Consider the following 13,033-nt stretch of genomic DNA (forward strand, 5'->3'; position numbering starts at 1 on the left):
TTTCCTCCCGTGTCCTGTGGGGCTGATCCTGAAGAGAAGGGCGTGGCAGCCGCAAAACCGGTCCTGACAACGGTGGCAGAGTCTCTGACCCGGTGGCAGAGCCTGTGACCCGGTGGCAGAGTCTGTGACCCGGTGGCAGAGTCTGTGACCCGGTGGCAGAGGGGTTAGTCGGTGGTGGTTAGTCTGTGTCGTTCATATAAAGAAGAAACAAACTGAAACAAAGTGATTTTATTGAAAGTTAAATGAACTAAAGAGGTTTTGTTTCCGCTGCGTCGAGTCGGGATCGTTTGGAGACGGGACTCGAGTCGTCCTCTGAAACAAACACACAAACAAACACTTTACAAACAACATACTGTATTATTATATTATACTGTATTTTACTATTATACTGTATTATATTATTATACTGTATTATATTATATTGCATTATATCATATACACACTTAAAAGTCTGCCTGAGCCTTTAGACCTTATACAGCAAAAAAATGACAAAAATCCAGCAAAAAAAAGTGACAAAAATCAAGCAGAAAAATGACAAAAATACAGCAAAAAAAAAGAGAAAAATACAGCAAAAAAAAGACAAAAATACAGCAAAAAAAGACAAAAATACAGCAAAAAAAAGACAAAAATACAGCAAAAAAAAGACAAAAATACAGCAAAAAAAGACAAAAATACAGCAAAAAAAGACAAAAATACAGCAAAAAATGACAAAAATCCAGCAAAAAAAAGAAAAAAATACAGCAAAAAAATACAAAAATACAGCAAAAAAAGACAAAAATCCAGCAAAAAAAAGAAAAAAATGCAGCAAAAAAAGAAAAAAATCCAGCAAAAAAAGACAAAAATACAGCAAAAAAAAGACAAAAATACAGCAAAAAAAAGACAAAAATACAGCAAAAAAAGACAAAAATACAGCAAAAAAAGACAAAAATACAGCAAAAAATGACAAAAATCCAGCAAAAAAAAGAAAAAAATACAGCAAAAAAAGACAAAAATCCAGCAAAAAAAAGAAAAAAATGCAGCAAAAAAAGAAAAAAATCCAGCAAAAAAATCCAGCAAAAAAAGACAAAAATCCAGCAAAAAAAGACAAAAATCCAGCAAAAAAATTACAAAAATCCAGCAAAAAAAAGTGACAAAAATCCAGCAAAAAAAAAGTGACAAAAATCCAGCAAAAAAATGACAAAAATCCAGCAGAAACAGACAAAAAGGCTCAACCAAAAAGTGACAACAATTCAACAAAAATGTGACAAAAATGAAAAAACAAAAGGGTAAGAGATTAACCTCCTGGCTTTGTTTGGATCATCACCTGCTCCAAACAAAGCCAGGAGGTTCTAACATTGTTAAGTCCTGTACATTTGCAGCGTGGCCTGACGGCGCCCCCTGGTGGAGGCTCTTACGTACTCTGCTCCTCAGCTCGTCTGAAGGTGCGGATGATTCCTCCGGCCGTCTTCCTGCTCTCTGTCAGACACAAACACATGACTTTAGATCCTCGTCTGTACTGAGCAGTTACTGCTGTGCATCTGCCAGAACCACAGGCTTCACTTTCAGGGTCAAGAAACGGGAAAGGAAGAAGAATGAGGGAACATTTCAGAACAAAATGTGCTAAAAATGTGGAGGTTTTCTCTGTTTTTGAAAATGTCAAAGACCGAGGTGACCGAGGCCGGAGCTCCTGAGTTCTTCTGCTCTGATGGGATTAATGAATATTCAGGAGTAAAAGCCCCGGTCCCAGAGACTCTGTGACCTGAGACTCCGCCTGGTCCCAGAGACTCTGCCTGGTCCCAGAGACTCTGTGACCTGAGACTCTGCCTGGTCCCAGAGCCCCGTGACCTGAGACTCTGTGACCTGAGACTCTGCCTGGTCCCAGAGATCGAGTCTCGCTGACCTCCGGGTCTCCCTGACCTCCGGGTCTCACTGACCTCTGAGGCCGGGTCTCACTGACCTCCGGGTCTCACTGACCTCCGGGTCTCACTGACCTCTGACCTCCGGGTCTCACTGACCTCCGGGTCTCCCTGACCTCTGACCTCCGGGTCTCACTGACCTCCGGGTCTCCCTGACCTCTGACCTCCGGGTCTCACTGACCTCCGGGTCTCCCTGACCTCCGGGTCTCGCTGACCTCTGACCTCCGGGTCTCACTGACCTCCGGGTCTCCCTGACCTCCGGGTCTCGCTGACCTCTGACCTCCGGGTCTCGCTGACCTCCGGGTCTCACTGACCTCCGGGTCTCACTGACCTCTGAGGCCGGGTCTCACTGACCTCCGGGTCTCACTGACCTCCGGGTCTCACTGACCTCCGGGTCTCACTGACCTCTGACCTCCGGGTCTCACTGACCTCCGGGTCTCCCTGACCTCCGGGTCTCGCTGACCTCTGACCTCCGGGTCTCACTGACCTCCGGGTCTCACTGACCTCCGGGTCTCCCTGACCTCTGACCTCCGGGTCTCACTGACCTCCGGGTCTCCCTGACCTCTGACCTCCGGGTCTCACTGACCTCCGGGTCTCCCTGACCTCCGGGTCTCGCTGACCTCTGACCTCCGGGTCTCACTGACCTCCGGGTCTCCCTGACCTCCGGGTCTCGCTGACCTCTGACCTCCGGGTCTCGCTGACCTCCGGGTCTCACTGACCTCCGGGTCTCACTGACCTCTGAGGCCGGGTCTCACTGACCTCCGGGTCTCACTGACCTCCGGGTCTCACTGACCCCCGAGGCCGGGTCTCACTGACCTCTGACCCCCGGGTCTCACTGACCTCCGGGTCTCACTGACCTCCGGGTCTCACTGACCTCCGGGTCTCACTGACCTCCAGGTCTCACTGACCTCCAGGTCTCACTGACCTCCGGGTCTCACTGACCTCCGAGGCCGGGTCTCACTGACCTCCGGGTCTCACTGACCTCCGGGTCTCGCTGACCTCCGGGTCTTGACCTCTGACCCCCGGGTCTCACTGACCTCCGGGTCTCACTGACCTCCGGGTCTCACTGACCTCTGACCTCCGGGTCTCACTGACCTCTGACCCCCGGGTCTCACTGACCTCCGGGTCTCACTGACCCCCGGGTCTCACTGACCTCCGTGCAGCAGCGCCGCTCGACAGTTGCTGGTCACCGCGTCCCTCCCGTCTCGGTCGCTCAGGCCGAACAGCTGCGTCCTGACCTCAGGGTAAAGGAAACTCTCACTGAGGAACAGCTGGAAGCTCTGCCTGAGCTGAAGGATACAGGTTCATGACGTCGTGAGGGCCTCGCAGCTCCAGCGCCTGGAAAACACGTCCGGTTAGAGTAAAGCCACCACTTTACATCATGTGTGACTGCGGAGCTCACCTTTTCTGCAGCGCTGCTCACGATCACGCTCTGGAACACAAACACAGGGTCTCACACACACACATAAACAAACACAGGGTCTCACACACACATATAAACAAACACAGGGTTACACACACATATAAACAAACACACACACACACAAACACAGGGTCTCACACACACAGGGTCACACACACACACACACACACATAAACATAAACAAACACAGGTCTCACACACACACATAAACAAACACAGGGTCTCACACACACACACAAACACACACAGGGTCTCACACACACACACAGGGTCTCACACACACACACACACACACACACAGGGTCACACACACACATATAAACAAACACACACACACACACACACACACAAACACAGGGTCTCACACACACAAACAAACACACACACACACACACACACACACACACACACAAACACAGGGTCTCACACACACAAACAAACACACACACACACACACACACACACACACACAAACAAACAAACACAGGGTCACACACACACATATACACAAACACAGGGTCACACACACAAACAAACACAGGGTCTCACACACGCACATATAAACAAACACACACACACGATCTTGTACTTCTATCTCAGAGAGGACACTCATAGACATAATGTATTACCCAGACCTTAATCCTGACCCACATGCTGACCCTCAAACAGTCCTTCAAATAACCCAAAATGTCCTCACTCTGTTGGTTAAAAACTCAAACTGGTCCTCACAATGTCATAAGTACAAACACACACACACACACACACACACACACACACACAAACTCTTGTACTTCTATCTTAGTTAGGACACTCATAGGCATAATGTATTACCCTAATAACCCTAACCTTAACCCCTTAACTCCCACCTGAACCGAGCACATTTTCTCCAGTTTGGCTTTACCCCAATCCAAAAGCTTCTGGAAAAAAGGTGAGAAAATAGCAACAAAACTGAGATGAAAACAAGGATGGAAATGTGACAAAAAAGTGACAAAAATGTGACAAAAAAATTACAAAAAACGACAAAAATGTGACAAAAAAATGACAAAAATTGACAAAAAAACGACAAAAAACGACAAAAAATGTGACAAAAAAATGACAAAAATGTGACAAAAATGGACAAAAAAATGACAAAAAATGACTAAAAAAAGGACCAAAAAAATGACAAAAAATGAATAAAAAAAGGACCAAAAAAAGGACCAAAAAACGACAAAAATGTGACAAAAAATGACAAAAAATGACAAAAAAAACGACAAAAAATGTGACAAAAAAATGACAAAAATGTGACAAAAATTGACAAAAAAATGACAAAAAATGAATAAAAAAAGGACCAAAAAAATGACAAAAATGTGACAAAAAAATGACAAAAATTTGATAAAAAATGTACGAAACAATCACAAAAACATGACAAACAAAAAACAATAAAAAATGACAAAAATGATACAAAAATGTGACAAAAAAGTTACAAAAAATGAAAAAAAAAAAAGTTTCAAAAATGAGTTGAATACCGAATAAAAAAATGATGGAAAAAAAAATGTGGTGACGTGAGGAAAAAGATCCTCTCGGTTCAGGCGGGAGTTAAGAGGTTAAACCTAAACCCAATTCTAACACTAACCCTAAAACCACATCTTGACCCTAAAAAGGTCAAACAAGTGAGGCCCCCAAATGTCCTCACTCTGCTGGGTCCTCACAATGTCATAAGTACAAGAACACACACACACACACACACACACACCTTTCCTTTGCAGACGTCTGAGTGGAACATGGCGTTGGACAGGGTGTAGCGCCTCCTGGTGGCGTCTCTGATGGAGGCGGCGTACGAGACCTCGAACACAACGCCGCGCTCCAGAGCCTGAACACAACACGGACACAGAGTCAGACCCAGGGCTCGGCCACAAATCCAAGTCACTCAGTTCATTCATGCTTTCGAAAACAGACAAGGTGAAAAATGGCGGCCATTTTGTCAGCGTTTCAGGCGCTCTGCAGTGAAACGAGAGACTTCCTGACCGTCTGACCGTCTGCTGCTTCACAAAGGCCAGAGTTTCAGAGGACGAGCTGGAGTTTTCCTTCTCTCACTCTGCTCTGAGCCGAACATTTAACTCCGCCCCTTTCCCTGGAGTTTCCATGGAGACGGCTGTCAATCACAGCAGAGGCGTGACGATGGTAAAACACTCCATGACTTATTAAGAGGTTTTACTTTTGAGCAAACAGAAAAAACTATTAAATAAAGGTTATGTTTTCTTAATGGGCCTGATTGTAGCGACAACATGAATATTAATGAGCACTTTTACTCATGTGAAAGATCAGGAGACTTTTTAAAGTTTATTTCAAATAAAATGTATTAACCTCTGAACTCCCGCCTGAACCGAGAGGATCTTTTTCCTCACGTCGTCACATTTCTTTTCCATCATTTTTTGTTGGGTTTTCAACTCATTTTTGTAACTCATTTTTTTGTCAAATTTTTATCTAATTTTTTGTCACTGTCATTTTTTGTCATTTTTTGATCCAATTTTGATCCAATTTTTATATTTTTTTTTTGTCAAATTTTTGTAATTTTTTTGTCACTTTTTGTTACTTTTGTAATTTTTTGTCTTTTTTTGGTCACATTTTTGTCATTTTTTTTCGTCCAATTTTTATCAAATTGTTATCATATTTTTGTCTTTTTTTGTAATTTTTTTGGTCAATTTTTTATCAAATTTTTGTCACATTTTTGTCATTTTTTTGGTCATTTTTTTTCGTCCAATTTTTATCAAATTGTCACATTTTGGGATTTTTTTTGTCACTTTTTTGTCAAACTTTTCTCACTTTTTTGTCACATTTCCATCATTGTTTTCGTCTCAGTTTTGTCGCTTTTTTCTCACCTTTTTTCCAGAAGCTTTTGGATTGGGGTAAAGCCAAACTGGAGAAAAAGTGCTCAGTTCAGGCGAGAGTTAAGGGGTTAAACTCGTAATTGTTAATATTGAGTATAAAAAAGTATATAAATCAGGAGGTCACGATTCCATGTTTCTAAGTAAAGGGAAAAATGAGGAAGAAATCGGGGAAATAAATGGGGAGAAATGGGGGACAGTAGAATGTGTTCTAGTCTGCACTCGTGCCTCGCAGCTGGAAGGTCCCGGGTTCGATTCCCACCCGGGCCTTTCTGTGTGGAGTTTGCATGTCCGTGTCTGTGTAGGTCAGTGGTAAAAACATGTGCAATAGGTTCATCCTCCCGCCAGGTGTTTCTGCCCCCTACAGGTCAGAGACAGTGAGGACGGGTCAGCTGCAGAGATGAAGAGAGGGTTGTCCCTGTGTGCGCACTGCCCCCCGTGGCTGAAGGGGAAACTGCAGAGATGAAGAGAGGGTTGTCCCTGTGTGCGCACTGCCCCCCGTGGCTGAAGGGGAAACTGCAGTCTGGACTCTTTTCAGGGAAGTCTCTGTAAAAGTCGCTCCACGTCGTTCACGGCCAGTGGAACGAGGAAACAAAGGGGGGAACTTTGGGAAAAACAGGGAGATTTTTGTTTTGAAAAGGAGATTTAAGGGGGGGAATTGGGGGGGGGGTGGGAGTTCTGCTGTTTTCTAATCTGTTCAGGACAATTATCTTTTTAAGCGACAAAGTAATGGACTTTTACAACAATGGACGATGGACTTCCATTTCTGTTTAGTCGTATCGATCAGTGCTTGGTTCAGGCGGGGGTTAAATGTATATTACACCCTGGTCTGGGTGATACTGGATTCTGATTGGCTGGTGCATTATTGTGGTATAACCGCACCAATGGCCGCTGGCTGCCCTGCTTTTTGACCACAAACGTGGGGGCCGCCATTGCTCCGCCGTTGCTGCAGTACCTCCATATCGCCGCTAGGCCCCCATTGAAAAGCATTGGACTTTAGACACGTTAAAAACTACTTTAAAGCCTGGTTTCAATTGTTTCAACGCTAGACTAGGCTAGATCTTCCTCCTGAGATAACGCTGGGTTAATAACAATATATGAAACCAGGCTGGTTTTCGTAATATGATTTTTTGAAATCTCGTACTTAATGAGGCTCGGACTGTTAGCATTGGAGCAGCGCGAGCTACACGTCACGCAAGGGCCGAGTCTACGGTGAAAATCCCGCCCGTATGTCCTTTTTAGGAACATGCTTCGTCAGAGCTGGGGAGGGGGAGCCTGTAAATCCGCCATGAATTGCCCCACGGCCGTGGTCATTCTGGTAAACGGGGAGGAGTGAGCATAAGACGTCCATTATTTTCTACAGTCTATGAACCGCACACGTAGTCCGGTAGTTAAATCACTGGGATGTCACTCCGCTGTGGCGTCGCCATAGCAACGCCTGACACAGCTGAGTCAGATAAAGGCGTAATTAGTGACTGACAGGAACGTATGAGATGGATTTAGTGTTTGCTAAATGTTTGTAGAGGAGAGTGAGCAGCTAGGTTAGCTACTGTTAATAACATATGAGCTTTACATTTCTATTGGAAACGGTTAAGGCTATTCATCATTTTCAGACGTACATAAAATGATCCTGCATTGAAGCATATTTGTCTGGATTAGTAAAGTCAAACATAAAAGTTTGAGTTGGGGGGGCCCAGGTGTGAGCGACTCCACCGCAGCTGTTTCCATAAACAGTTGAGCTGGTTGAGCTAGCTAGCTTTAGCTTCAGGTTAAACCTTGTAAAAGGTAAATAACTCCTGCCCACGAGTGCCGCATATCGGTGTTTCCTTCCAGGGAAAAGTGTTTCCGGGTTAGTCCTGTTGTGTTGTGATTCTGTGCTGATGTTGTGTCGTTGAGCCTGACTGAGATCCTCGTAATAGCTGCGGAGAATGACTCGCTCTGAGACCAGCCTTCAGTGACCGGCTAATAACCCACACACAATAGTCCCGTAGTCTGGCAGATTTAGTGACTTTAGTCAATGAAAAACACATTTATTATAAATGTTAGGTTTGTGGGACCCTGGTATAAGCGGATTAAACATTAGACGTTATAATGCAGGAGGAACAACACTGTGTCGGGCGTTAGAACCGTCTAACGCAGCTCCTCGTTGTTTAATCCGTACGAAACACAGCTGTGGTGGTGGTTGCTATGGTTACCCCGTAGACTGGAGCTCTCTTGTAGAAAAACGGCAGCCTCTCGCTGACGCTGATGCAGATGATGTCCACGTCGTACGTCATACAGGCCGACTGCAGACACAGAACACTCACAGTGACTGAGGAACAGACTGAGGAACACTCAGACAGAGGAACATCTCACAGTGACTGAGGAACACTCAGACTGAGGAACATCTCACAGTGACTGAGGACCAGACAGAGGAACACTCAGACAGAGGAACACTCAGACAGAGGAACACTCAGACTGAGGAACATCTCACAGTGACTGAGGACCAGACAGAGGAACACTCAGACAGAGGAACACTCAGACAGAGGAACACTCAGACAGAGGAACACTCAGACTGAGGAACACTCAGACTGAGGAACATCTCACAGTGACTGAGGACCAGACAGAGGAACACTCAGACAGAGGAACACTCAGACAGAGGAACACTCAGACAGAGGAACACTCAGACAGAGGAACACTCAGACAGAGGAACACTCAGACAGAGGAACACTCAGACTGAGGAACACTCAGACTGAGGAACACTCAGACTGAGGAACACTCAGACTGAGGAACACTCAGACAGAGGAACACTCAGACTGAGGAACAGACTGAGGAACACTCAGACTGAGGAACACTCAGACTGAGGAACACTCAGACTGAAGAACACTCAGACTGAGGAACACTCAGACTGAAGAACACTCAGACTGAGGAACACTCAGACAGAGGAACACTCAGACTGAGGAACAGACTGAGGAACACTCAGACTGAGGAACACTCAGACTGAGGAACACTCAGACTGAAGAACACTCAGACTGAAGAACACTCAGACTGAAGAACACTCAGACTGAGGAACACTCAGACTGAGGAACACTCAGACAGAAGAACACTCAGACTGAGGAACACTCAGACTGAGGAACACTCAGACTGAGGAACACTCAGACAGAGGAACACTCAGACTGAAGAACACTCAGACAGAAGAACACTCAGACTGAGGAACACTCAGACTGAGGAACACTCAGACAGAAGAACACTCAGACAGAGGAACACTCAGACAGAAGAACACTCAGACTGAAGAACACTCAGACAGAAGAACACTCAGACTGAGGAACACTCAGACAGAAGAACACTCAGACAGAGGAACACTCAGACAGAAGAACACTCAGACTGAGGAACACTCAGACTGAGGAACACTCAGACTGAGGAACAGACTGAGGAACACTCAGACTGAGGAACACTCAGACTGAAGAACACTCAGACTGAGGAACAGACAGACTGAGGAACAGACTGAGGAACACTCAGACTGAGGAACACTCAGACTGAGGAACACTCAGACAGAAGAACACTCAGACAGAAGAACACTCAGACTGAGGAACACTCAGACTGAAGAACACTCAGACAGAAGAACACTCAGACTGAGGAACACTCAGACTGAGGAACACTCAGACTGAAGAACACTCAGACTGAGGAACACTCAGACTGAGGAACACTCAGACTGAAGAACACTCAGACTGAGGAACACTCAGACTGAGGAACAGACTGAGGAACACTCAGACTGAGGAACAGACTGAGGAACACTCAGACTGAGGAACAGACTGAGGAACACTCAGACTGAGGAACACTCAGACAGAAGAACACTCAGACTGAGGAACACTCAGACTGAGGAACACTCAGACTGAGGAACACTCAGACTGAGGAACACTCAGACTGAGGAACACTCAGACTGAGGAACACTCAGACTGAGGAACACTCAGACTGAGGAACACTCAGACTGAGGAACACTCAGACTGAGGAACACTCAGACTGAGGAACAAACTGAGGAACAGTCAGACTGAGGAACACTCAGACTGAGGAACAGACTGAGGAACAGTCAGACTGAGGAACACTCAGACTGAGGAACACTCAGACAGAGGAACACTCAGACTGAGGAACACTCAGACTGAGGAACACTCAGACTGAAGAACACTCAGACTGAGGAACACCTCGGCCTCACCAGGAACAGTTTGTCCGTCTGCGGCTGAACGGCCAGAAGGTCGAAGGGTCTGTACTCGGGACAACTGGCTCTCTGCAAAACAACAGCAGCTCGTCAGAGGGACGGGAGAACCATCCACCACCAGAGTGGTGTTTTGTTTTGTCTGTGGAAGAAACAGAGAACACGTTGCAGAAACATGGAGCTCACGTAGTGGCTGGAGTCGGACATCAGGATGGTCAGGCGGTTCAGGACTCTGATTGGCTGAGAGCGGCCCTGGAAACACACGGTTTAGACACCAGGTTAAAACTGTCAGGAGCTCAGACTAAAACCTGCAGATGTTTCTCTTAAAAACCAAAGCAAAAGAAGAGACTGAAAGGTGAACTTCAGTGACGGTTTCACTTCAGTTCCTGCTAAAGAATCAGGTCTTTGTCCATGAGGAGAAACATGAAGCAGGAGATCATTACGTTCTTCACTGAGGCCTTTCAATAATCCAAACTCAGTCAGACTCTGGTGAACCTGCTGTCATTTCTACGGCGTACTGAGTTGTGTAGAAGTTTCCTTCAGTGAAGCTGCTGGTGTGGCCTCACCTGGACCACGGGCAGCTCCTCCATGAGCTCCGTCAGGGGCACAGGGCAGGGCACCGGCTGCTCGGGAAAAACACACGCCAGTTAACACGACACAAACAGAGCTGCAACATGGAGAACAGGTTTAAACTTCCACAAAGCCGTCTGCGTTTACTATTATATTATTATCTTTATCAGTTTCAAACCCTCTGTGCCTTTCGGACACGTCCTTCTTTGTAAAGCTCTGGTGTTTGGTTCGGATCGACGCTGAGCTGTGACAGGAACAAAGGGAAAAACTCACGGTTTTCTTCTTGGTGTCCGGTTCGAACACGTAGTTGACGGCGACGGTGGAGAATCCGACTGAAACAGGAGAAGTTCAGAGAAGTTCAGCTCATTTAGGGTCAGGACTCCGGGGGAACAGACGTCGTTATGAACATTCATCAATAACACTGCACAATTATGATCTTTTTATTTGTCTGAAAATGCTGTTGTAGTTATATTACATCGATATCGAGGTATGAAATTTTGCCGTTCAGCCCCAGTCAGGACGGATGCGGCTCCGGGAGATTCACGGCTTTGGTTTAACCCCTTAACTCCCGCCTGAACCGAGCACATTTTCTCCAGATTGGCTTTACCCCAATCCAAAAGCTTCTGGAAAAAAGTGAAACAATGATGGAAATGTGACAAAAAATTGACGAAAAATGTGTGAAAACGTGACAAATATATGACAAAAATGTGACAAAAAATGACAAAAATCTGATTAAAAAATTGACGAAAAAATGACAAAAAATATGACAAAAATGTGATAAAAATGTGACAAAAAATATGACAAAAAATGACAAAAATGTGACAAAACAATGACAAAAATGTGACAAAAATATGACAAAAAAATTACAAAAAATTACAAAAATTTGATAACAAAATTGACGAAAAAATGACAAAAAATATGACAAAAATGTGATCAAATGTGACAAAAAAACTACAAAAAAATTACAAAAACATGACAAAAAAATTACAAAAATATGACAAAAATGTGACAAAAAATATGACAAAAAATGTGACAAAAATGTGATAAAAAAATGACAAAAATGTGACAAAAAAATGACAAAAATGTGACCCAAAAAATGACAAAAATGTGATAAAAAAATGACGAAAAAATGACAAAAAAATGACAAAAATTTGATAAAAAATTGACAAAAAAATGACAAAAAATGTATAAAAAAATGACCAATAAAAAGGCAAAAATGTGATAAAAAAATGACAAAAAAGTGACAAAAATGAGTTGAATACCCAACAAAAAAATGCTGTAAAAAAATCTGATGACGTGAGGAAAAAGATGCTCTCGGTTCAGGCGGGAGTTAAGAGGTTAAACAAGTTGATTGAAGAAGTAAAATCAGGCACTGCTGCTTTAAACACTCCATGAAACAAAAATGAGGGGAATTTGGAAACAATGAGCAACTTTTCAGCAAAACGTTATGTACAATATTAGCCAGGAGTGATGTTAAATGTGTTGTTGAAGAACTCAAGCTGTAAACATACATGAGAAATGTCATTGTTTCCCACTAGATTTAGATTTAATGCCAGTTTGAATCCAATTTAATGCAGTCTGATGACATTTAGGACGTTATTTTTGGCACTATTTATTTAATGGCTCTTTTTATATCCACAAATGTAGACAGATTAGTCCCATTTACACAGAAAATGATTAAATTACGTGAGAAACTAAATTATTATACTTTTTATTTGTTTTTACATTGTTTTTGTCAGTAATCTCCTGCAGGGTCTCGCAGTGTTTGATTTTAGTTTGACGCTATTTCTGACTCATTTATAGGAGCCGTTCTCAGCGTGATGCTAACGTTAGCTTAGCTCCGGACCCAAACAAACGGCTCGTAAACGGCCGTAAACCCGCGGAACGAGCCCGGTGCCCGGCTGTGAGCACTCACGGTGAGCCGCCGTCTCCACCAGCCGCCGCAGCTCGTCCCGGTCCCCGGTAAAGGTCAGATTTAGGTCCATAAACACCGACATCGCGGAGTTACAGCGTCGCTAACGTGCGAGTGCAGCGCGAGGCGGCGGGGCATCATGGGAAATAGAGTCCGGAAGTGAAGAAAAAAACACGTTTA

The 13,033-nt window shown here is 44.6% G+C and overlaps 1 protein-coding gene across 1 annotated transcript; it reads right to left on the reverse strand.

The window, feature by feature from the left end:
* Positions 1-226: 226 nt before the first annotated feature.
* rpp30 (ribonuclease P/MRP 30 subunit) lies at positions 227-12,993 on the reverse strand. Its single transcript, XM_079562096.1, has 12 exons — positions 12,857-12,993; positions 11,215-11,273; positions 10,938-10,994; positions 10,558-10,623; positions 10,372-10,443; positions 8,378-8,467; positions 5,051-5,167; positions 3,298-3,327; positions 3,196-3,233; positions 3,049-3,128; positions 1,399-1,455; positions 227-312 (listed from the first exon to the last, which is right to left on the reverse strand). The coding sequence occupies exons 1-12, from the start codon at positions 12,936-12,938 to the stop codon at positions 248-250; spliced, it is 813 nt and encodes a 270-aa protein (XP_079418222.1). The 5' UTR covers positions 12,939-12,993; the 3' UTR covers positions 227-247.
* Between the last annotated feature and the right edge of the window lie 40 nt (positions 12,994-13,033).

This window comes from Gobius niger (genome assembly GCF_951799975.1).
Source record: "Gobius niger genome assembly, chromosome: 8".
In the NCBI taxonomy this organism is placed as follows: Eukaryota; Metazoa; Chordata; class Actinopteri; order Gobiiformes; family Gobiidae; genus Gobius; species Gobius niger.

Bases quoted from the DNA above. Each gene is read 5' to 3' on its own strand.
- rpp30 (XM_079562096.1), bottom strand. From the start codon at position 12,938: ATGTCGGTGTTTATGGACCTAAATCTGACCTTTACCGGGGACCGGGAC. The intron at 8,468-10,371 runs GTGAGGCCGAGG...CTGTGTCTGCAG, and splicing joins AGACGGACAAACTGTTCCTG to TCGGCCTGTATGACGTACGA. The intron at 3,328-5,050 runs GTGTGTGTGTGT...TTTGTGTTCCAG, and splicing joins CAGACGTCTGCAAAGGAAAG to AGCGTGATCGTGAGCAGCGC.